General features: G+C 46.2%; 1 protein-coding gene across 1 annotated transcript in view; it reads right to left on the bottom strand.

The window, feature by feature from the left end:
* RYR3 (ryanodine receptor 3) overlaps positions 1-23,905 on the bottom strand; it is a 1,291,138-nt gene that overhangs the window by 302,704 nt on the left and 964,529 nt on the right. Inside the window, 1 exon segment of the mRNA XM_029600192.1 lies at positions 18,754-18,853. Within this exon segment, the coding sequence (XP_029456052.1) occupies positions 18,754-18,853 (100 nt within the window).

Raw genomic sequence — 23,905 nt, 5'->3', positions numbered from 1 at the left:
AGTACTGCAACAGGAAGACAAACATATCCCATTGCACTTTGCAATGCTGCTATACCTCTTATCTTACACATTAGGAGTCTTACTTCCACTCAACATTGCTGCCATACCCAGGCTTTTCAATTTGAGGGTCTTGTTGTCACTCTGCATTGCAGTCAGACCCCAAAATCTACATCTTGGGATGTTCTTGCCACCTTGGGAGGCTACTTTGTACCTTACATAGTGCCTTGGTGTTGCATTTGGTGGTCCGTTGGCTGCTTCTGTAGACTGCTGCACTCACTTCTTTAGGCAAGCCCTTTCCTCTGGCTCCCGATGTGCTGCTCAAGTGCTCATGCTCCACATGGCGGGCTGCCACTCTCTGATGTGGCAAGATGCCGCCAACTCCTCATGCGGCAGGATAACACCAGCCCAGCTGATGCACTCCTCCTTAGGCATACACACGCCAGACCTAATCCCCTTTAAAGGGCCAGCATTGGGAAAGCCCTGCAGTGCTGGAGGATGACATCACATGCCAAGCCCTATACAGGGCTAGCCAACCACGGACTTGCTCCCAGAGGCACAGACCCCACCTAAGTCCTGTCAGTCCCAGTTTCTAAAAGCTCAACTCAAGGGAAACGAGAACTGGTATAGGTGAAGGTCCTGATGGGTCTCTGCCTCATCTGGGTTCACCTGGCAACAGTGGGAACCTGCAAGACTCTACCTTGCAGGTAGTGTCAATTCTGTCTCAGTCCAAGGTCTGAGGCAGAATTGACTTCACTTCACTGCAGGCCATTCCCGGCATAGCCTGCCAGCTACAAGATTAACAAAGCATCCTGGCACATTTGGCTGCTGCCATGGATTGGCTCTCCACTCGCCTGGATGCACTGACAACTCCCTTTGTTCTATCATCTCCCGCACCAGTACCACTGCCCCTTGCGGCATCCAGTTGGCCCATCCTTCAGCTGCCAGCTCCACTCCAGTATGCAGGGGATCCCTAGTGATGTCAGGGATTTCTGAACCAGTGCAGGATATATTTTCAGTTACAAGCTCCGCTATTCCCTGATGATCAGGCTAAAACCATGTACATCCTTTCCCTGCTTGATGAAACAGCACTAGCATGGGCGTCTCCCCTCTGGGAGCAAGGGGATCCCCTCTTGCACAACCTACAACAGTTCATGGAGCAGTTTCATACTGTCTTCGAGGAGCCAGGTTGTGCAGCAGCATTGGTCTCTGATCTGCTTCACCTCTGCCAAGGCTCCAGAATTCTAGCAGTATATGCGGAGGAATTCAGGATGCTAGCATCTGAGTTGAATTGGTGCAAAGATACCCCCTATTGCCATATTCTTGGAAGGCCTCTCAGGGAATATTAAAGATGAGCTTGCCACCTGGGATCTTCCCACCTCATTAGGGACTCTCATTTTCTTGGCCGGCAAAATAGATCACCGCTGAAGCAGAGGGCTTGAGAGACCCGTCCAGTATGAAGGGATGTCGTTTTGACTCCTTGATTTCCACATCTGCTCTCACCTGAGCTTCTACACCCTCGAACTCACTGCCTTCAAAAGAGCCAATGCAGCTGGGACATTGCCGTTTGGCCCCAGAAGAATGGCTCTGGCACAGACAATAAGAACATAAGAACATAAGAAATTGCCATGCTGGGTCAGACCAAGGGTCCATCAAGCCCAGCATCCTGTTTCCAACAGAGGCCAAACCAGGCCACAAGAACCTGGCAAGTACCCAAACACCAAGAAGATCCCATGCTACTGATGCGATTAAAAGCAGTGGCTATTCCCCAAGTCAACTTGATTAATAGCAGTTAATGGACTTCTCCTCCAAGAACTTCTCCAAACTTTTTTTTGAACCCAGCTACACTAACTGCACTAACCACATCCTCTGGCAACAAATTCCAGAGCTTAATTGTGCATTGAGTGAAAAAGAATTTTCTTCAATTAGTCTTAAATGTGCTACTTGCTAACATCATGGAATGCCCCCTAATCCTTCTATTATCCGAAAGTGTAAATAATAGATTCACATCTACTCATTCAAGATCTCTCATGATCTTAAAGACCTCTAATCATATCCCCCCCTCAGCCTTCTCTTTTCCAAGCTGAACAGCCCTAACCTCTTCAGTCTTTCCTCATAGGGAAGCTGCTCCATTCCCTTTATAATTTTGGTTGCCCTTCTCTGTACCTTCTCCACCGCAACTATATCTTTTTTGAGACACGGCAACCAGAATTGCACACAGTATTCAAGGTCTGTCTCATCATGGAGTGATACAGAGGCAGTATGACATTTTCCGTTTTATTAGCCATTTCCTTCCTAATAATTCCTAACATTGTTTGCTTTTTTGACTGCTGCAGCAGAGTCCAGTTCGAAGCACACTTTTGCCAAAACCCTGGCCACTGAGGCTTGAACATCAAAATGATAATGCCTGGTGAATGTGTGCAAGAGCTTCCAAATAGCTGCCTGACAAATCTCTTGTGGCGATACCTGTTGACATTAGGCCCAGGAAGCTGCTTGAGAACGAGTAGAGTAAGCCCAATCCCTCCAGGACAGGATGGTCCTGGCAGATGTATCCCAAACCTATAGCTTTGTTAAACCAACGCACAATCGTGGATTTGGTCGCCTTATGACCCTTCCTTGCACCACTCCATAGCACAAAGAGACAACCGACAACCGGAAGCTATTAGTGATCTTAAGATATCGCAACAACGCCCGCTTTACATCCAAGAGTCTCAACTCTCTCGTATAGCATCAAAATTTGGAAAGGACAGATTGACAAATGAAATGACACCACCTTTAGAAGGAAGGAACCGTCATCAAGACTCCCGAATCCATAATTCTCAAAAATGGATCCCTCCATTACAAAAGCCTGAAGCTCCGAGATCCTTCTAGCAGAGCAAACTGCCTGTACTGCGTTGCTTGAGAACAAAGAGGTAGGCGATCTATGATAGCCGTAAGGATAAACACAAACAATAGATGCCTGATCTTTTCCCAAATGTTTATTAAGCAGAGACGTGTTCAAAAATCGCCCGACTCAGGCTGAGTTTCGCGGTTCAAAAACCGCTGCCTCAGGGGCTTCAACACTCCACAGTTATGAAAAAATCTCAGTAGTGTATTTCTCATCCGATGTACAGTCAATTACTGTCAGCAATGCTTCTGCAAACAGCACTTCACTCCTGGTCTCTGCTGCTACTGAGCCCCTGAGGCAGCGGTTTTTGAACCGCGAAACTCGGCCTGAGTCGGGCGATTTTTGAACACGTCTCTGCTTAATAAACATTTGGGAAAAGATCAGGCATCTATTGTTTGTGTTTATCCTTACTGCGTTGCTTGAGGCCATCTCTTGGCCCAATGTACACAGATGATGGAAAACTTCAACACCTAGGGCCTCATAGGAAGATGACTCTAGGCCTTACTGTTCCAGCTTCCCAACTACTGGTACTGATCTCACTGGAATTGGGCTCAACTCATTTCACCACTCAGGCTTTTGTGGATTTTGGTTCCGGAAGAAACTTCATCTTAAAGGAGTTAGTCGAGCAACTTCAGATTCCCATGGTCCAGAGGCCTTTGCCTTTGGTAATCTCTGTCTACGGAGACCTACTACCAGGACAAGTCACCCTGACCATGGTACCTGTGGCCCTATGCACTGGCCTCCTGCATGTGGAAAAAATCAGCCTTCTCGATATCTCCAGAGCCATCCATCCTATCATCCTGAATCTGCCGTGGCTCCAGCAAAACCAAACGCACTTCAACTGGTCTGCCTTACAGCTTACCCGATGAGGCCATGGGTATACAGAATCCTGCTTAGTGCTGGTAGCACCTCCTCGTCCATTGACCATGGCATCCTTGATCCTGGGATTACCTCCTCAGAAGGTGGACTACAAGGATGTCTTCTCAAAAAAAGAGTGCTTCTCACATATGACTGCAACCTTGAACTTATCTCTGGGGCCATGCCTCCCTATGGACAGGTTTACCCCTGTCTTTCCTGGAAACCCAGGCCATTTCCACCTATATCCAGGAGAATCTAGAATGGGGATTTATCCGCCCTTCCTCTTCTCCAGCGGCTGGGTTCTTCTTTGCGAAGAAGGATGGATCACTCCGATGGCCTGAACATCATCACTAAGAAGGATCATTATCCAATATCTCTAAAAAAAGAGGTCTTCGACTGCCTACAGGACGCCAAGATATTCACAAAATTGGACATCCAGGGTGCATGCAACCTCATCCACATAAAATCCGGTGGTGAGTGGAAAACAGCATTTAACACTTGCGATGGACATTATGAGTATTGGTCATGACATTCGGCTTTGCAATTCAGCGGCAGTTTTTCAGAAAATGGTCAATGAAATCTTCCGCAATCTGCTATACAGCTGATTGGATGACATATTGATCTTTTCTCAAAACCTGAGTTCCCACTGGAGAGACATTGCATCGTCCTACAATGCCTATGAGAGAATAATCTCTATTCCAAACCGAAAAAATGTCTCTTCAAGCAGGAGGAACTTCCCTTCCTTGGGTACATAGTCTCACTAGACAGATTCTGGATCGATCCTGACAAGATAAAAGCTATCATGTACTGGCCTCACCTGGAAGGCCTTTGGGCCTTGCAAATGTTCCTAGGATTTGCTAATTATTACTGTCAGTTTATCCTAAATTACTCTTCTATGGCAGCCCTCACCCGCAAGGATGCCAACACCAAAGATTGGCCACCCAAGGCTATCAATGCATTCTAACAGTTAAAGCCTTTGCTGACAAGCCCTGCCTATGTCACCTATGTTCTTCATAACCCTTCATCTTAGAGGCCTTGGGGGTAGTGGCTGTCCTCAGCCAATACATTTCAGAAGAGGTACTCTGTTCATGTTCCTTCTTTTGTAAAAAGTCCTCCCCAGCTGAATGCAATTACGGCATTGGAGCTTGAGAGCTCCTAGCTGTCAAACTAGCTCTCGAGGAATGGTACCACATGCTCGAAGAAGTACAACAGCATATTACAATATACACAGACCTCAAGAACCTTGAACATCTACATCAAGCCTAGCAACTTAATGCAAGACAGGCTTGTTGGTCTCTGCTCTTCGCTTGCTTCAACTTTAAATTACATTATCATCTGGCAATCAAGAACCAATGGGCAGATGCCCCCTCGCTCTCCTTCCAGACTGAGTAATCCCAGGCATATCATCGATCCTGCTAAAATACGTCTGCCACTACGGTACCTGTCTCTCCAGGGAAGATGGCTGTACCATCCAGATTGCATATGAAAGTGTTGAAATGAGCCCATGACTCCTATGTTGCAGGTCATCCTGGACAGGCAGATACCCTTGAATTGCTTCAACGACACTACTGGTGGCCCCAGATGAAGTAAGATGACAAGGCCTATGTTGGTTCGTGTCCCATTTGTGCACAGCAAAAAGTGCTTCATGGCCGACCTTGGGGGCTGTTACAGTTGTTGCCAGCCCCCAGGGAACCCTGGACCCACTTGTCCATGGACTTTATCGTGGACTTCCCCATCTCTAACAGCATCACTGTGATTTGGATGGTAGTTGATTGGTTCTGGAAGATGGCACACTTCATTTGCTTACCAGGCCTTCCTTCTGCATCAGCGTTAGCATGTCTTTTCACCCTCCATGTCTTTCACCTGCATGGCCTACCTCAGCATATACTATCAGATAGAAGAGTTTAATGCTCTGCCAAATACTGGAGCTATCTTTGCAAAAGGTTTGGTATCACCTATGGCCTATCACCTGCAAGATAATGGACAAACAGAGTGCAGCAACCATACTCTCAAAACTTTTCTCCGCTCCTATGTCAATGAGTGCCAGGATAACTAGGCTTCTCTCTTACCTTGAGCTGACTTCTCTCATAACACTCACATCAACACAGCCACTGACTCTTCACCTTTTCAGCTGGTCTATGGGAAACAGCCTCCTTTACCACTGCGTGTGATGGTCCCATCTCCAGCAGCTCAAATCTTTGCCCAGGAATTGCATGAACTATGGGAATGGACCAATCACTTGATTGAGAAATCTGCTGCCAGATCCAAGAAAATAGCAGATGCCCATAGTCGACCGGTTCCTCAATTTAAAATGGGAGAGAAAGTCTGACTGAGTACCCAGTACATATGCTTATGACTCCCATCTATGCAACTGGCACCATGTTTTATTGGGCCTTTGTGCTTCGGCAACTGGTCCTGTCACATATCAATTATGATTACCACCCATGTTGAAGATCCACAATGTATTTCATGAATATCACTGAACAAACCAGTAATATTCTCTTCGCCCTCTAGAGTACCGCCCAAACTACTTGATGAGGTTACTGATGAAGATGCTATATACAAAGTCGAAGACATTCTGGATTCCCGAAGGAGGGGCAAGAAAGTTGAATACCTGATTTTGTAGAAAAACTATGGCCCAGAAAAAAATTCTTGGGACCCAGCCTCCAACAAATTGGACCGCAACCTCTTGAGAAACTTCCATTTCTCAAGAAACCCCAAGAAACCCAGAGCCTCAGGGAAAGGGCTTAAGGAGGGGGATAACACAGGCTGCTCCTGTAGACTGCCGCACTCCCCTCCCAGCTGAGCCCTTCCCTCTGGCTACTGACATGCTGCCCATGCTCCATATTGTGGGCTCTGCACTCCAATGCGGCAAGAAGCTGACAATTCCTCATGTGGTAGGACGCTGTAAGCCCAGATAATGCGCTCCTCGTTAGGTATGCCACACCTCATCCCTTTAAAGGGCCAACATAGGAAAAGCCCCACTGTGCGGTTTGATGACATCCCACACCAAGCCCTATAAAGGGCTCGCTCTCTCCTTCCCTCACTGCCTTAGAAACAGGTACCACTACTCCCTCACTGCCTCAGAAACAGGTACCACTACTCCTGAGTAGAGCGTGTCTTTGTTCCAGCCTTGTCTTCAGTCTTCATCCAGTTGTCTTGGTCTTTGTCCTGTTGTCTTCAGATTGTCTTCTGTCTCCCTTCCAATCCATCCTTGTTGCCCGCTTGTTCTTGTCCTTCCCTGCCTGCCTTTCCTATCCGTCCCTTTCCTCCTCCCTCAGATGGATATCTAGTGTGACTATTGCTGTTATATGTGCCGTCCGTGGCAGACCCACGACATGGCCCCCTCACCTTTCTATGTTGACTCCAGCTCCTGGGTCCTCCTCGCTGGCAGTGGTGGGCCAACAGCTCCGTCCTTGGGCCTCCCCCGGTGCCTCCGGCCCTGCCACAGTTCCTGGCCTAGCCACCACTTCCCGTCGGGCCTCTCTGCGTGGCCTGCGGAGAGATGCTGCTGCTCGTGCTGCACCCCTTCCTTGGCGCACACGCATGTACCCTTGATGTTTAAGTAGGGACCGCGGTGGGAACCTAGCCGTGGCCCCGGATGATGACATCAACTCACCTACAGTATTTAAGTGCAGGCTCCGCTCCCTAGCATTACCTTTGCAACAAGTCTCCTTGCTGGTTGAGTACTCGTTGCCTCCTAGAGATTCGTCTTGTCTCTGTGTTCCTGTTCCTCGTTGTTACTGGTTCCTGTCTCCTTGCTCCTACCTTGCTTCTTCCCACGGATTGATTACTCAGACTTGACCCTGATTTGCTTGTCCACATCACTGACTCTCTCCGGACCTCTGCTTCGCCCGACCACGCCACTGACTCTCACCAAGCCCGGACCTCTGCTTCGCCCGACCACGCCACTGACTCTCACCAAGCCCGGACCTCTGCTTTGCCCGACCACGCCATTGACTCTCTCCAAGCCCGGACCTCTGCTTTGCCCGACTACGCTATTGCCTATCTTCAGACCACTGCTTCGCCTGACTACGCTATTGCCTATCTCCAGACCCAGGCCACTGCTTTGCCTGACTACACTATTGCCTATCTCCAGACCCGCTTCACGTGACTACGCTTGAATATCTACGTGATCAGACCTCAGCCTTGTTTGCCACTGCCTTCGAATTGCCGCCAGCCCTGACTCAAGCCTGTTCGTTAACGCATCTTCAGCTTACTCCCTGGACGTGGTTTCCTCAGGCTTCGGCCTGCTCTTGCTCGAGCGCCCCCTGTCTCTCTCTGTTCCATTGGTGCCCGAGTTTCCAGGACAATATCTTGTCCACAGTAAGACTGTACCATCTCTCACCTGCTGTCTCTGGGCTGAATCAACCCATACCTCGACTTTACACAGAGGCCCACCTAAGTCCTGCCGGCCCCGGCACCCAAAGGCTCAACCCGTGGGGAACGAGGGCTGGTATAGGTGAAGCTCCAGCGGCCTCTGTCTATCAGCCCACTCCGCCTGCCGATGGTGGAGACCCATAGGTCCTTATTTACGGGTTGCGTCAACCTCACCTCGGACCAAGAATCCACCTCCAATGCAACAGGTTGCAAAGGCCATGGACTCGGTGGAGCCACGTGCCCTCCAGGCCATTCCAGGCCTGGCATCCAAGGTACAAGAACAGCAGCAGTTTCTTGAGGCACTGGCCTTCTCCATTGATCATCTTCATGCCCAGCTTGATGCCCTCACCAGCAATCCTGTTACTACATCTGCTCCTCCTCATCCACAGTCATCATCATCAATGCCTCGAGCCCTGATGGCCCTACCAGTACCCCCACGTTTCAACGGTTACTCCAGGCTCTGCAGAGGGTTTATCAACCAATGTTATATGCAATTCGCTCTGCAACCCTCCGTCTTCCAGGATAAACTAACTAAAGTCACCTTCATCCTGTCTCATCTTGAAGGGAAGGCACTGGCTTGGGCTTCACCCTTATGGGAACGATCAGACTCACTCCTAAGGGAGTTATCTCAGTTCGTGGTTGTATTTCGACGGACCTTTGATGATCCTGGGCAGCATGCCGTGGTAAGCACCAGCTTGTTACATCTGCGTCAAGGGAAAAGAAGTTTCTTCGTTTATACCATTGAGTTTTGGATTTTGGCTTCTGAGCTCGCCTGGCAGGAAGACTGCCTACGAGCTATCTACCTGAATGGACTTTCCTCGCAGGTGAAGGATGAGCTGGTGCATGGGAGCTCCCTTCCTCTCTCGAGGACTTTATAGACTTGACAGGCTGAATCGATCATTGTCTCCAAGAGTGTCACCGGGAGAGTCGGATGCCCAAGAAGCCTTCTTGGGTTCGATCCCGTTCGACACTGACCACCAGCCCTGCTCCAAGTAGGGTCTCCGTTGTGGCCAAGATGGAAGAGCCCATGCAGTTGGGACATGGGCAGCTGACACCGGAAGAGCGCCTCCAGCAGAGCCAAACTGGTCTATGTCTATACTGCGGAGCACCTGGCCACCATCTACAGACCTGTCCTGTCCATCCGGGAAACTTCCTGGCCTAAGTTCAATAGGGGTCCTGAACTTGGGCGCAACTTCTCCGGCCCCTCAATTGTCAGTACTGGTTACCCTGATCTAGGATTCCCGGTCCTTCCCAGTTCTTGCTCTGCTGGATTCCGGAGTAGGAGGAAATTTCATTCTCAAGGATCTCGTTCAGCAACTGGGTATAAAAACCTGTCCTCTAGAGACCTCCTTGTGTAGAGCTTCTATTTATGGAGAACCATTACCCAGTCGAATATTCCTCATCACTGAGCCAGTTCACTTGCGCACCGGTGCCCTTCATACTGAAGAACATGAACTGTTGGTATTGGAGAAATCCATCGATCTGGTAGTCCTGGGACTCCACTGACTCCAACGGCACTCTCCCCGTTTTTGATTGGGGTTCATTGCAACTGGTGGAATGGGGCCCTGCCTGCCACCAGTCCTGTCTACTGAAAGTGGTACCGCCATCTGTGGTTCGCCTGGCTGCCACCTCTTTTGGTATACCCACTCCCTATGTGGTATTATGTTTTAACTTGGTTTGTGGACCCTTGGGTCGTGGAGAGAGCTGACTCTACTCACAGAGAGAAGCCCTGTGGGGACTCTCCACGACAGGTGGGGTCTCAGTAGTGATGGACACAGTAGTCAGAGAATATTTATAATACAGCAAGGAGAAACCCGAGGAGTGGGGTGTAAACTCAGTTCTGGAATTAAAAGACCTGGGATGGATTCTCCAGTAGTGGTCCGCAGAACAGGGTAACCCGGGAAATCCTTGCTTCTTGATGATCTTGTGCGTGGTAGCTCCAGTAGTGATCCGTCGTGTGGGGTAGGCCGGAGGCAGATGTGAGAAACTAATACAAGACTGCCTAAATCCGGAAGTGGTCCACAAGGCAGGGTAACCCAGAAAGTACTTACTTCAGATATATAGCTTGTGCGTTGTAGCTCTGGTAGTGGTCCACAGCGCAGGGTAAGCCAGAGTTAGGTGTTGGCAATTGGCACAAGACAGCATGGATCCGGTAGTGGTCCGCAGAGCGGGGTAACCAGAGGATCCTATGGAGCAGGATAGATGAGGTAATGAAGAGTAGGTCTTGTACTCACAATGTAGTAGAGAATACATAGTAGCAGCAGTGGAGATCCGATGCAGGAGAACTCACTTAGCTGAAGAAGGGGAGACAGGCATGAGAGGCTCTCTGAGGAGCAGATAGCCCTGATTGCAGCAAGGCCCCCGAGGAGCGGGTACCTGAGTCACTCAGCCAGGAACTCCGGTACAGCGATGCGAAGCATCTCAGAGAAAGGAATAGCAAGATGGAATGCTTGCTAACTCGTAGGTAGGAAAGTCCGGATAGCTTATATACACGTAGGCAGTGACATCATGCGGAGGGGATGCCCCCGAGGTTCCCACCATGACATGCTCAAGAAGGAGGCAGATGTGTGTGCTTGCCCTAGGTCACTCCAGGTTCAAGATGGCAACCGAGATCGCCCTCGTCGTCCTGGGAACGCCAAAGAGGTCGGCATGCAGAGGCAGAGATGGCCATCTTAGCCAGAATCGAGGTTACTGGGCAAAATGAGGTGAGCAGCAAAGGTCGCAACCGTCTGCAACCAACGGGCGCAACAGTACCCACCTTCTTAGGGGCCCTCCCAGGGGTTTTCGGCTTCCTTGGGTGAGTTAAGTGGAAACGATGTAACATGTCTTTGACAAGTGTTGTATTTGGGCCTGCTCTTTGCCCTTGCTCCACCCTCTCTACCTCTATGGCGACTCCTTCCGGGCCTGACGGACGGCTTGCTGCCGTGGCGTCTCCATGCCGCTTCTTTCCGGCATCCCTGGACCTGCTCAACGCTGCGGATCCGCCATGTTCCTGATGACATAGGGTGTGCGCTCCGAAGTATGTACCAGCAAGGGTGCGAACCTCAGGGGCATCCCCCTGTATTGACGTCATCCGCTTCCAACATAAAAGGTCTTCATTTGCGCTCACTATTCGAGTTAGCAAGGACTATGAAGGACAACGAATCGAACTCGGTCAAGGACTACGGATTCATCCAAGCTGCTCTACCTCCTCGGACTTACCAGGGGTACCTTCTCCTTGGGGGCCTCGCTCTCTTTTCTCTATTTCAGATTGCAGATAGGAACCGGTACTCGCTCCTCGAGGGCCCATGTTCCTGAAGACTCTGAAGATTCTCTACTGCCTAGAAGCTATTACAGATACAGACAATTGTGAGTTGCCATCGCTCTCTCAGAGCTGTCCCTGGAACCAGGGACTCGCTCCTCGAGGGCCTAACTCTTTCCAGCTACTGAGCCTCTTTAAGATTCTATGTGAGATTGTCATCTACTACTGGCTCTGTATACAGCATTCCCTGTCTACTCACTATCTATAGTCTCCCTACAGTTCAGCAACTCTGGGATCGCAGTTCCAGTATCTGAGGGATTTCAGCCCTGCCAGGCATATCAGCTCACTACTACCACCTCTGGGGGTTCTACTAATCTGTCTAATAAAAGAACTATCTGTGTCTGTCTCCATACTCAAGCCTAGCCGGTGGTCCCTCTCAGGATATCCTCCTGGGGGCACTGTCATCTGCCATCGGCCCAAGGATTCACCTATTTATTACAGTGTTCTCACTCCTCTCACTTCAGGAACTGAGCATAACAGAGTGCTAGCTCTCATCTAATGTCTCCACCCATCAGACATCAGAACCATAACAGATTGCAACTCAGCACGGAGATTATAACAGAGTGTTAACTCCTTCCCTCAGGAAGAGCAAACCTCTAACAGATTGCTAACTCCTCCCTCCTGGGGAGTTCACTCATAACAGATTGCTAACTCCGCAGTCTAAACCATAACATCAAGGATGTTGATGGCAGGTTGCCAGCTATTTTCCTCAGGGCCATATCCTTCCCATGAAATTAAGTACTCCCAATGCTTTCCTCTCTTACACACATCCAAGATGTCATCTACTTTGTATGCGATGTCTTCTTCAGCATCCAGAGGCTGTGGATCTGGAGTCTTGCGAGAGAATTCAGAGAGGATGAGGGGATTCAGCAGTGAAATGTGGAAAGCTTTGTGTATCTTCATGGATGATGGGAACTTTAGGCTGTAGGTCAGAGGACCTTGGCGGCGAAGGACAGAGAAGGGTCCAATGTAGCGAGGAGTGAATCTAACTGTAGGTAATTTGAGGCGAAGGTACTTGGTACTGAGCCAAACCTTGTCTTCTAGCTCAAACTGAGGTGCTGCTCTGTGATGAGCGTCGTATTGCTTTTTGGCCCATTGTCCTGCTTTATGTAGAAGGTCCTTAGTTTGAGTCCAGAGTTGGTGAATCTCCTCAGCTGTAGCCTGAGCTGCTGGTGATATACCAGTCAAAGGTATAAGAAGTGGTGGTAATGGTTGACAACCATAAACAATCTGGAATGGAGTGGATCCAGTGGCAGAAGCAGGATGAGAGTTCAGGGCAAATTCAGCCCAGGGTAAAAGTTCTGCCCAATCACTCTGCCTAATGTTGACATAGGCACGAATGAACTGTTTGAGAGTCCGATTCATTCTTTCTGTTTGCCCATGAGTGATGGCGAAACCGAGCGACGGTATATAAAACTCGATAAATAAATAAATAAATTTGATTGGGGGTGATACACTATAGTCAGGTCTAATGCAATGTCAAATTTATGACACAGTGCCCTCCAGAACTTGGCGGTGAATTGAACACCTCTGTCAGAGACGATGTGTTTAGGCATTCCGTGCAGGCGGAATATATGTTGTATGAACAGTTTGGCGAGCTCTGGGGCAGATGGTAGTCCAGGTAAAGCCACAAAGTGTGCCATTTTTTTAGAAGCGGTCCACTGTGACCCATATCATATTGTTCCCGCTTGAAGGTGGCAAATCTACAATGAAGTCAGTCGTGATGTGCGTCCATGGTTCATCTGGAACTGGTAACGGCTGTAGGAGACCCCAAGGGTGACCGGCAGGAGGCTTTTTTCTGGCACAAGTAGCGCAGGATTCAAAGTATGCTTGGACGTCCTTTATCATTGATGGCCACCAATAAAAACGTTGAAGGGTGGCAAGTGTATGGGACTGTCCAGGATGACTGGCTAACCGGGAGTCATAAGCCCAGTTCAGGAGTTTCTTCCGAAGATTTTGAGGAACCACTGTTTTACCCGCTGGAACAGAATGGGTAGCATCCAGTACTATCTTTTCTGGGTTGATGATGTGACGGGGTACATCAGGGACATCTTGAGGTGTAAAGGAGCATGAGAGGGCATCTGCAGGACCATCTGCAGGATGGTATTTGGGCAAGAAATTGAATCGATTGAAAAATAAAGACCACAGAGCTTGGCGATGGTTAAGTCTCTGTGTATGACGTAAATATTCCAAATTCTTGTGATCAGTGAACACTGTTATCTGGTATTGAGCACCTTCTAACCAGGGACGCCATTCCTCAAATGCAAGCTTGATAGCGAGCAATTCTTTGTCGCCGATGCCATAATTTCTCTCGGCTGGTGAAATGCATCTTGAAAAAAATGAGCAGGGATGATGCGTATGCATATCACTGTGCTGACTAAGCACGGCCCCTACGCCAACATCTGAGGCGTTGACTTCCACGATGAATGGCCGAAGAAGGTCAGGATGATGTAGGCAGGGTTTCTTGAGGAATGCCTCTTTAAGAGCTTGAAAGGCAGAGATGGCATCCAGAGACCACTGTGATGGGTTGGCTCCTTTTCTTGTCATGGCAGTAAGTGGAGCCGTTAATTCTTGATGAATGTGCGATAATAGTTAGTGAAGCCTAGGAAACGGCGGAGTGCTTTAATACCAGTAGGGCTGAGGCCAGTCATATGCTTTTGGTCTTCTGGGGGTCCATTTGAAAGCCTTTGTTGGACACAATATATCCCAGGAATGGAACAGACTCTTGATGGAATGCACACTTCTTGAGCTTGGCGTATAGATGATGATCTCGCAGCCTCTGCAGGACTTTGATAACATCAGCTTGATGGCTCTGGACATTACTGGAAAAAATGAAGATGTCATCCAAGAATACGACCACACACTGGTATAGCAAGTCTCGCAGGATGTTGTTCATATTTTAAAAAATGGTCGGAGCGTTGCATAGGCCGGAGTGTTGCATAGGCCAAATGGCATCACTAAATACTCGAAGTGGCCATCGCGAGTATTAAAGGCTGTTTTCCACTCGTCCCCTTGACGAATGTGAACCAGGTTATAAGTGCCATTTAAATCTAACTTAAGGATTGGGTTACCCTGCCTAAGCTACTCTGCCTTCTCGGACTTACCAGAGGGTACCCGCTCCTCGGGGCCTCGCTCTCTCTCTTTGCCTTTCAGGTTACAAACAGGAACCGGCACTCGCTCCTCGAGGGCCCTTGTTCCTATTTGCTGATTCTATTCTGCCTGGAAGTCATCATTATCTACATCATTGTGAGTTACCATTGCTCTGTTTTCAGTTTCAGGCTCTCTCAGGCTCTCTCAGAGCTTTCCCTGGAACCAGGTACTCGCTCCTCGAGGGCCTATCCTTTCCAGCTCCTGAGCTCCCTGAGACCAATATGTAAGTGTTGTCATCTAGTTCTGTTCATGAAATCTGAATACCCTGCCTACTTACTGTCTACAGTTTTTCAACAGTTCAGCCATCCAGGGATCACTGTTACAGTACCTGAGGGACTTCTGCTCACTACTGCCACCTCTGGTTGTTTCAAGACCTGTTTAATAATAAAAGAACTAGTGTGTGTCTGTCTCCATAGTCTAAGCCTAGCCGGTGGTCCCTCTCGAGATCTTCCCCCGGGGGCGTGGTCATCTGCCACTGGCCCAAGGATCCACCTACTACTATCTCCTGCAGTCTATAACAACAGATTGCTAAGTCTGCCTACGGAATATATCAGATTGATACTCCTATCTGATTGCTCCTCCCATCAGCATAGCGGATCATGACATCATGCCCCGACGACTCCGTGAAAGAGTCCTCCACTGGGCGCACAATTCTAAGTTTGCTGGTCACCCAAGGCATGCACGAACCTTGGCGCTGCTCCAGCAGTTCTTCTGGTGGCCTACTATGGTCTCTGATGCTAAAGCATACGTCGAATCCTGTAACACTTGTGTGCAACAAAAATCCCCGGTTGGTCAACCTCGGAGGGAACTTTCCTTCCACCTTCCCCTCCCTTCCCCTCCCTAACCCACCCCCCAGCCCTATCTAACCCCCCCCCTACCTTTGTTTTAAAAGTTATGTCTGCCAGAGGCAGGCGTAACTCGCGTGAGTTGGCCAGCCGGCCGGCACGCAATTCCCTGGACTGGGAGCTGTTTCGGAGGCCTCAGCCATGCCCCTGAAATGCCCCCGGGCCAGAACCACACCCGCGGCCCCGCCCCCGAATGATGCGCCACCACGACACGCTCCCGACACGCCCCCCAGGAAAGCCCCGGGACTTACACATGCGCAGGGGGAACTTGGGGCAGGTTTTCGGGGGGTATCTTACGCACGTACCCCTTTGAAAATCTGCCCCTTAGTGTGTTGATTCTACTTTTTGTGCTGCTTTGTCCCTTTATCAGTGCCTTGGAGTTTTTCCTGCTAATATTTCTGCTCTGTTCCCCTTTCTTGATTCCTTAGAATGCTGATTCCATTCTTGATGTCACTTTGCCTCTAGAGCTATTTTTGATAGTTCATGCCACTATCTTCTGTCTGGCTAACCTCCTTCATCTTGGGTTGAGTCCTCAGGTTCTGACAGCTGGAAAGACTAAGGCGGGTGGAAGTCAGGGCTGGCAGAGGCATCAAGAACAGGCAAGAGTCAGGGCTGGTGGAGAACTAGCAAGGTCAATGTCCAGGCAGGGCTTGAGGCAGGCAGAGATAAGATCAGAAAATTGCTCCCAGAATTATATGGCAGGTTTTGGTATATAGATTTTTCCTCATTCATCCCTAATTTCCCCCTCATTTGCCAGTATAAATACTTTTGTCTAGATACTCCACTGCTCACATTTTTCTTCAGTTTTCAGATGCCTCCCACCTTTTATCATATTAATAACCTGTCTCTTGAGCTCTCCTTCCTTTTCTTGCATTTGCTTGTATCATACTCTTGTTTCCTGAAATCTTATACCTTAAGGGGTAGATTTTCAGAGCCCTGCTCGCCTAAATCCGCCCAAAACCGGGCGGATTTAGGCGAGCAGGGCCCTGCGCGCCGGGAAGCCTATTTTACATAGGCCTCCCGGCGCGCGCAGAGCCCCGGGACTCGCGTAAGTCCCGGGGTTCTCGGAGGGGGGCGTGTCGGGGGGCGGGCCCGGTCGTCGCGGTGTTCCGGGGGCGTGTCGGCAGCGTTTTGGGGGCGGGTACGGGGCGTGGCTACGGCCCGGGGGCGTGGCCGCGCCCTCCGTACCCGCCCCCAGGTCGCGGCCCGGCGCGCAGCAGGCCCGCTGGCGCGCGGGGATTTACGTCTCCCTCCGGGAGGCGTAAATCCCCCGACAAAGGTAAGGGGGGGGTGTAGACAGGGCCGGGCGGGTGGGTTAGGTAGGGGAAGGGAGGGGAAGGTGAGGGGAGGGCAAAGGAAAGTTCCCTCCAAGGCCGCTCCGATTTCGGAGCGGCCTTGGAGGGAACGGGGGGAGGCAGCGCGGCTCGGCGCGCGCAGGCTATACAAAATCGATAGCCTTGCGCGCGCCGATCCAGGATTTTAGTGGATACGCGCGGCTCCGCGCGTATCTACTAAAATCCAGCGTACTTTTGCTTGAGTCTGATGCGCAAGCAAAAGTAGGCTGATCGCGCTTCTTTTAAAATCTACCCCTAAGATTATAATTACTTAGTTCCTTACTTTTGCTCACATTATTTTCCTGCCTCATTGTGAGCCTGATGTTCTAAAGCAGTGGTTTCCAGGCCTGTCTTGGAGGACCCCCAGACAGTCAGGTTTTCAGAATATCCAAATTTTATCTCATGCATATTCATTGAATTAGGATCCTCTGTTAAAGAGTTATGCCTACTTTCTGTCTATGGAAATAATGCATTCTACATAGGTTCCATATGTTCTACCTTGGCTCACATTATTTTCGTGATTCACTATGGGGTCTATGTATAAAGCCATGTGAAAACATTAATTACTTGCAAGTTTTAATGCTGACACTTGGCAGCAAAAGTGAGGCACCAAGAGGTGGATTGCTTGATGCAATGAGGATAGTTGAGGTGCTCAACACTCGAACAACAACATGACTGATGTATCTAGTAGAGACCTCAGTAATTCTCCTATCCAGTTCCACCTTGAATGTTTCTGAAGACAACATCAGGATCACCCTCATTGGAGACTGGATGCCCTCCACTGGTTTCTGGAGGTTGCTGTTAAAAGCCTTTGACTCTATCACTGGTGTATCTTCATCTATGCTTGGAAGGCACACTTTATCTTCAAATGTGGCTGCTTTTGATAGTGTGAACCTCCTCATCTCTCGGCGCTTGGAACTCTGCATTGAAGTGTTGATGCATCAAAATCTCTACTAAAGATTCCGTGTGACCCTTTTGGGCTCCTTGCTCAACTATTCAAATCCCTGGATTTGATTGCATGGGGGAAGTAAGATTCTTCTTGCCTCCTGGGTCTCTCCTTGGACAGAGGAACTGAAGAAGTTGATGGCTTTTACGTGTACTGACTACCAGCAGTTGAAGGGGTTTCATAGTCCTTGTGTCAAGCTTTTGAACCAATTTTGAGGAGATGGTCTTACGTTCACCAATAAGAAAGTCTCAGGGCCTATCATTCTCTGAACCACTTGAGTAACATCTTTGCACAGATATAGCAACCAGAGTTATGTCCTTGCCCAAAACATTTTAATAAACTTTGTGATTGCCTATTACAAACATCTGCTATTTACACTTGGGAGAGAACCTGAAGTTGCTGTCCTGCTTTTCGGATACTGTGTGGGTAAATGAAATGACAAAATGTTCATCTTGGTAGGAAACAGTATAAAGATAAGAAAATTGAAAGGGTGGCATGCTGGTGCATAGGACTGAAGAAAAAAACATGGAAAAGAATTAAAACCTAAGACTGTACCAAAATACCTAACTGGGGCAGGAGTGTTGGCAGAAAAAAAAAGAAGAAAAGAAGAATTACTTCTCAGCAGGAAAAAAAATGCATCTGATAGTCTAGTCAAACAATATTGAACTGAAAGGATTTGCTAGACCACTGCAGCATAGAAACTACAGATCATTGGCAGTGAAACCTTTTTGGCTTTCCAGACAATTCTGGTAGATTTTGTTTATTTGGTGTCAACTGCAGTCACGTGACTTGCTTGAATGATTCCGAGAACCTGTTTGTCTTCAGAGCAGTTAGCTAAACTTCTTGAGGTGCAATTAACTTTACTGCTTTAAGTAGCTCGCATTAACTCTCATAGGTATTAACACTGGTTATTTAATCCATCCAGCTTAATATCTAATGAGGCCGTTACCATAAATTTTTACCTGATTTGCAAGCACACTAGAGCCACCTTTGTTCATATGGCTCTGTGTCCTAACTTTACATGTATTATTTTTCTACCTCACTATTTTACCTACCTTTGCTTGCACTTATCATCTGCAGAACCATCTCTGCTGCTCCCCTCTCATGTAGACGAGCTTGTTGAAAGAGCATTTTCTGTTTTTCCATTTCTTTTTCCTACAATTTAGAAAAATATAAATCATTTGTAATAGTGAGGTCAATATTCAAAGCCATTTAGGCTGATAATTCAGGTTAGCCAGATAAATGGCAACTTTTTAAATATTTGGCCACTTATACAACTAAATTGAAGAGGAGGAATAGTCTCAAGGTTAGAACTGCTTGTTATAAATTAGGGAAGCCGGGGTTCAAGTCCCACTACTGTTCCTTGTGACCTTGGAGAAGTTGCTTTATCCTCCATTATGCACCCCCAAATTTAAAGGTTCATTTATAAAGCTGACTAAGTGTATATTGTGTGGAAAATACTGTTTATTGTGAGATATTTTGGTTAAAAACCCACCCCTATTACAATGAGCTGATTTGCATGCATAACATTCTAAATGCATGCAAAGCAGCTCAGGCATAAGGAATTTAATGCAAATGTAATAATGTGGCTTGTAAAAAATAACACAAGCTGCATTATTTGCTGAAAAATTAGCTACAACTCAGGAGCTGTAGCTAATTTTTTGGCAGGAACATTGGGACATTAAAGCACGTCCTCATGCTACTGCATAAAATTTAAAGGGCCACTATAGCCGGAAAAAGCACCACTCTCCAAAATGAACCCCTCTGGGAGTCTGAGTGCAATGCTATATGGAAAGGAATAAATAAAAATAACTACTAAACTTGAATAGTTAAAAGACTGAAGAAAAAATTCGGGAAATGATCGTGAGATTGAAAAAAGAAAAAAACTAAAATAAAGGGAAACGCTCAACATTGTATACGGCACAAAGTTAAATGTGTATTATGAATCCAATGTAGTCATTTAGGCCCTACAGTTTAGTAGTTATTTTTATTTATACTTTTCCATATAGTATTGCTCTTTATTCACATTTCATATATTAGCCAAGCCCATTTGTTATTGATTTTTTTTTAAATATTTTTTATTTATCAATTTTGCAAATTTAATACAAAGAACTCCTTTGCAAATGAGACACGGAAATATGATTATCATTCGTAACTAATTACATACATTCATTCATTCATGTATATAACATTATCTTATTGAATCCAACTTTATCCTTCTCATATTTTCATTGGAAACAAGAAAGGGGGAGGAGAAAGGAAAAGACAGAGGAGAAACTTGAAATTGTTCAAAACTAATTTTAAAACCTGGCTTTTTAAACAAGCATTTTATAAAGATAAAGAGAAGGAAAAAAAATGGTTGATAGACAAGGATGCACCTAGCTAGAAGTTGTTGTTATTAACCTACAAAACATATTAATGTTAAAGCTAACCCGCTGTATTTGTACCTAACAATCAGGATTAACTTACACACTTACCGTATTTTTTGCTCCATAAGACGCACCTGACCATAAGACGCACCTAGGATTCAGAGGGGGAAAATAAAAAAAAAAAAATTGTGCTAAACCAGCTCTGCATCTGGGCGTCTTATGGAGCAAATTAGGGGAGTGCATAGCTTTTTTTTTTCTCCCCATTTTGTTTTCGGGTCTGGGGAGGGCCATTTTGGTCCACTCCCCAGATCAGAAAACTTTTCTTTCTCTGGGAACCCCTCCCCCCCAAAAAAACCCCATCCCAACCCTTTAAATTAATTAACAACCCCCACCCTCCTGACCCACCTCCAAGACCTGCTGACTTAATTTACTACTACCCCCCCCCACCCTCCTGACCCCCCCAAGGCCTGCCGACTTAATTTACTACAACCCCCCACATTTAGGAATTGCACTTTAGTCACATTATTTTTGCACTGTTCCCGTCTGTGTATTCCCTATATTAGCCACACCTATTAGTATTTGATTGACAATATTTTTCACACCAGTACCACTGATTAAAACACTGTCTTCGGAAGCTACTCTATCTATGCCAATGCCACAGTGTTTGAAAATCTCTGTGATACAGATGCAATAAGGTATAATTTAATAAGATAACTTTTTCATAAGATATGGCTCGTTGATATTGCTATGATTGAATGTTTCCGTTGAGCCTCTGTGTGTGTTGGTGGCACATTTAGAGAAGTGATGTACTCAGTGATTTATTTAAAATAAGAATGAGAAAGCATACTGCTGGCAAGAGGACTATTTATATTTAACACTAGCGATTTTGCAAGGACTAACATTCTAGTAATATTAAATGTCATTTTATTAAATTGTTTTTGTCAGGTTACTAAGTATTAATGTTAATGCCACATCGTGCTTGTGGCACCCGCATCAAAAATGGAGCAGACACAAAAAGTTTAATACAATAAGAATACCTCCCGTTATTTGTGCACACCGAAGCTCTAGAAAATATCGTGGTCTGTTTAGAATAATAGTCCGGGAAAATGCGATAAAATAATGAGCAAATAAGGTATAAGTTGTAACTAAGGATCAAAACAAATCAAAATAGAGACACAGTAATCAGATTATAAGGCTGTTAAGAATCTTACTTGGAACAACAGGTACATAGTGCCCTTCCTATAAGAACATAAGAACATAAGAAAATGCCATACTGGGTCAGACCAAGGGTCCATCAAGCCCAGCATCCTGTTTCCAACAGTGGCCAATCCAGGCCACAAGAACCTGGCAAGTACCCAAAAACTAAGTCTATTCCATGTAACCATTGCTAATGGCAGTGGCTATTCTCTAAGTGAACTTAATAGCAGGTAATGGACTTCTCCAAGAACTTATCCAATCCTTTTTTAAACACAGCTATACTAACTGCACGAACCACATTCTCTGGCAACAAATTCCAGAGTTTAATTGTGCGTTGAGTAAAAAAGAACTTTCTCCGATTAGTTTTAAATGTGCCCCATGCTAACTTCATGGAGTGCCCCCTAGTCTTTCTACTATCCGAAAGAGTAAATAACCGATTCACATCTACCCGTTCTAGACCTCTCATGATTTTAAACACCTCTATCATATCCCCCCTCAGTCGTCTCTTTTCCAAGCTGAAAAGTCCTAACCTCTTTAGTCTTTCCTCATAGGGGAGTTGTTCCATTCCCCTTATCATTTTGGTAGCCCTTCTCTGTACCTTCTCCATCGCAATTATATCTTTTTTGAGATGCGGCAACCAGAATTGTACACAGTATTCAAGGTGTGGTCTCACCATGGAGCGATACAGAGGCATTATGACATTTTCCGTTTTATTCATCATTCCTTTTCTAATAATTCCCAACATTCTGTTTGCTTTTTTGACTGCCGCAGCACACTGCACCGTCGATTTCAATGTGTTATCCACTATGACACCTAGATCTCTTTCTTGGGTTGTAGCACCTAATATGGAACCCAACATTGTGTAATTATAGCATGGGTTATTTTTCCCTATATGCATCACCTTGCACTTATCCACATTAAATTTCATCTGCCATTTGGATGCCCAATTTTCCAGTCTCACAAGGTCTTCCTGCAATTTATCACAATCTGCTTGTGATTATCTCACTCGTCGTATTTCTTTCCAGATCATTTATAAATATATTGAACAGTAAGGGTCCCAATATAGATCCCTGAGGCACTCCACTGTCCACTCCCTTCCACTGAGAAAATTGCCCATTCAATCCTATTCTCTGTTTCCTGTCTTTTAGCCAGTTTGCAATCCACGAAAGGACATCGCCACCTATCCCATGACTTTTTACTTTTCCTAGAAGCCTCTCATGAGGAACTTTGTCAAACGCCTTCTGAAAATCCAAGTATACTATATCTACCGGTTCACCTTTATCCACATGTTTATTAACTCCTTCAAAAAAGTGAAGCAGATTTGTGAGGCAAGACTTGCCCTGGGTAAAGCCATGCTGACTTTGTTCCATTAAACCATGTCTTTCTATATGTTCTGTGATTTTGATGTTTAGAACACTTTCCACTATTTTTCCTGGCACTGAAGTCAGGCTAACCGGTCTGTAATTTTCCGGATCGCCCCTGGAGCCCTTTTTAAATATTGGGGTTACATTTGCTATCCTCCAGTCTTCAGGTACAATGGATGATTTTATTGATAAGTTACAAATTTTTACTAATAGGTCTGAAATTTCATTTTTTAGTTCCTTCAGAACTCTGGGGTGTATACCATCCGGTCCAGGTGATTTACTACTCTTCAGTTTGTCAATCAGGCCTACCACATCTTCTAGGTTCACCGTGATTTGATTCAGTCCATCTGAATCATTACCCATGAAAACCTTCTCCATTACGCAGCAGTCAATTTTTAACCACCATTTAATTACATTAAGCAGCAGTCAATTACATTAAGCAGCAGTCAATTTTTAACCACCATTTAATTACATTTTCTATACTATTAGAGAACCAATCACTGGCTATTTGATTGCTAAGCATGCTTTCATGTAATATGTACCAAAGTTTATTTTACCACAATAATATCACTCAATTTTAAAACTCACATCATTAAGTAGAATATTTCAATTTTTATAATTAAATTAGTTTGTAACATTATGTATCATTCGGACTATTTTATCTTTCCATTTATGTTTTCTATATCTTCCTATATATTATCTCGATAGGTTTCTAATTTGGTACAAGAACACCAACAAATAATTAATACATATTGCGTGAAAAGGTAAAATATAAATAAGAACATAAGAAATGCCATGCTGGGTCAGACTAATGGTCCATCAAGCCCAGCATCCTGTTTCCAACAGAGGCAAAACCAGGCCACAAGAACCTGGCAAGTACCCAAACACACGAAAGGACATCGCCTCCTATCCCATGACTTCTTAGTTTTCTTAGAAGCCTCTCATGAGGGACTTTGTCAAATGCCTTCTGAAAATCCAAATTACACGAAATCAGCTCTTTAATATATTTTGTGATGCCATAATCTATTTTTATATGTGCCATCTATATCTGCTTTCAATTTGTCTTTTTATTTGATTCATTGTTTCCATATGATTTCTGGGGGAGTTTCAATTTTATGCATTTATAATTTTTGTGGGTTCTTTAGTTTTATTATTATCTATGTTTCTTTCATTATTATATATATCATTCTTTTTTATGTTATTTATATGTTTTTAATGTCATTTTAATGGATTGCTTACATTTGTAGCCCCCTGTAAGTGGGCGAAACTTAGGCCAG

Source organism: Rhinatrema bivittatum, chromosome 4 (assembly GCF_901001135.1).
Source record: "Rhinatrema bivittatum chromosome 4, aRhiBiv1.1, whole genome shotgun sequence".
In the NCBI taxonomy this organism is placed as follows: Eukaryota; Metazoa; Chordata; class Amphibia; order Gymnophiona; family Rhinatrematidae; genus Rhinatrema; species Rhinatrema bivittatum.
Note: the sequence above shows the minus strand (reverse complement) of the source record. Positions and strands in the feature narration are given on the sequence as shown.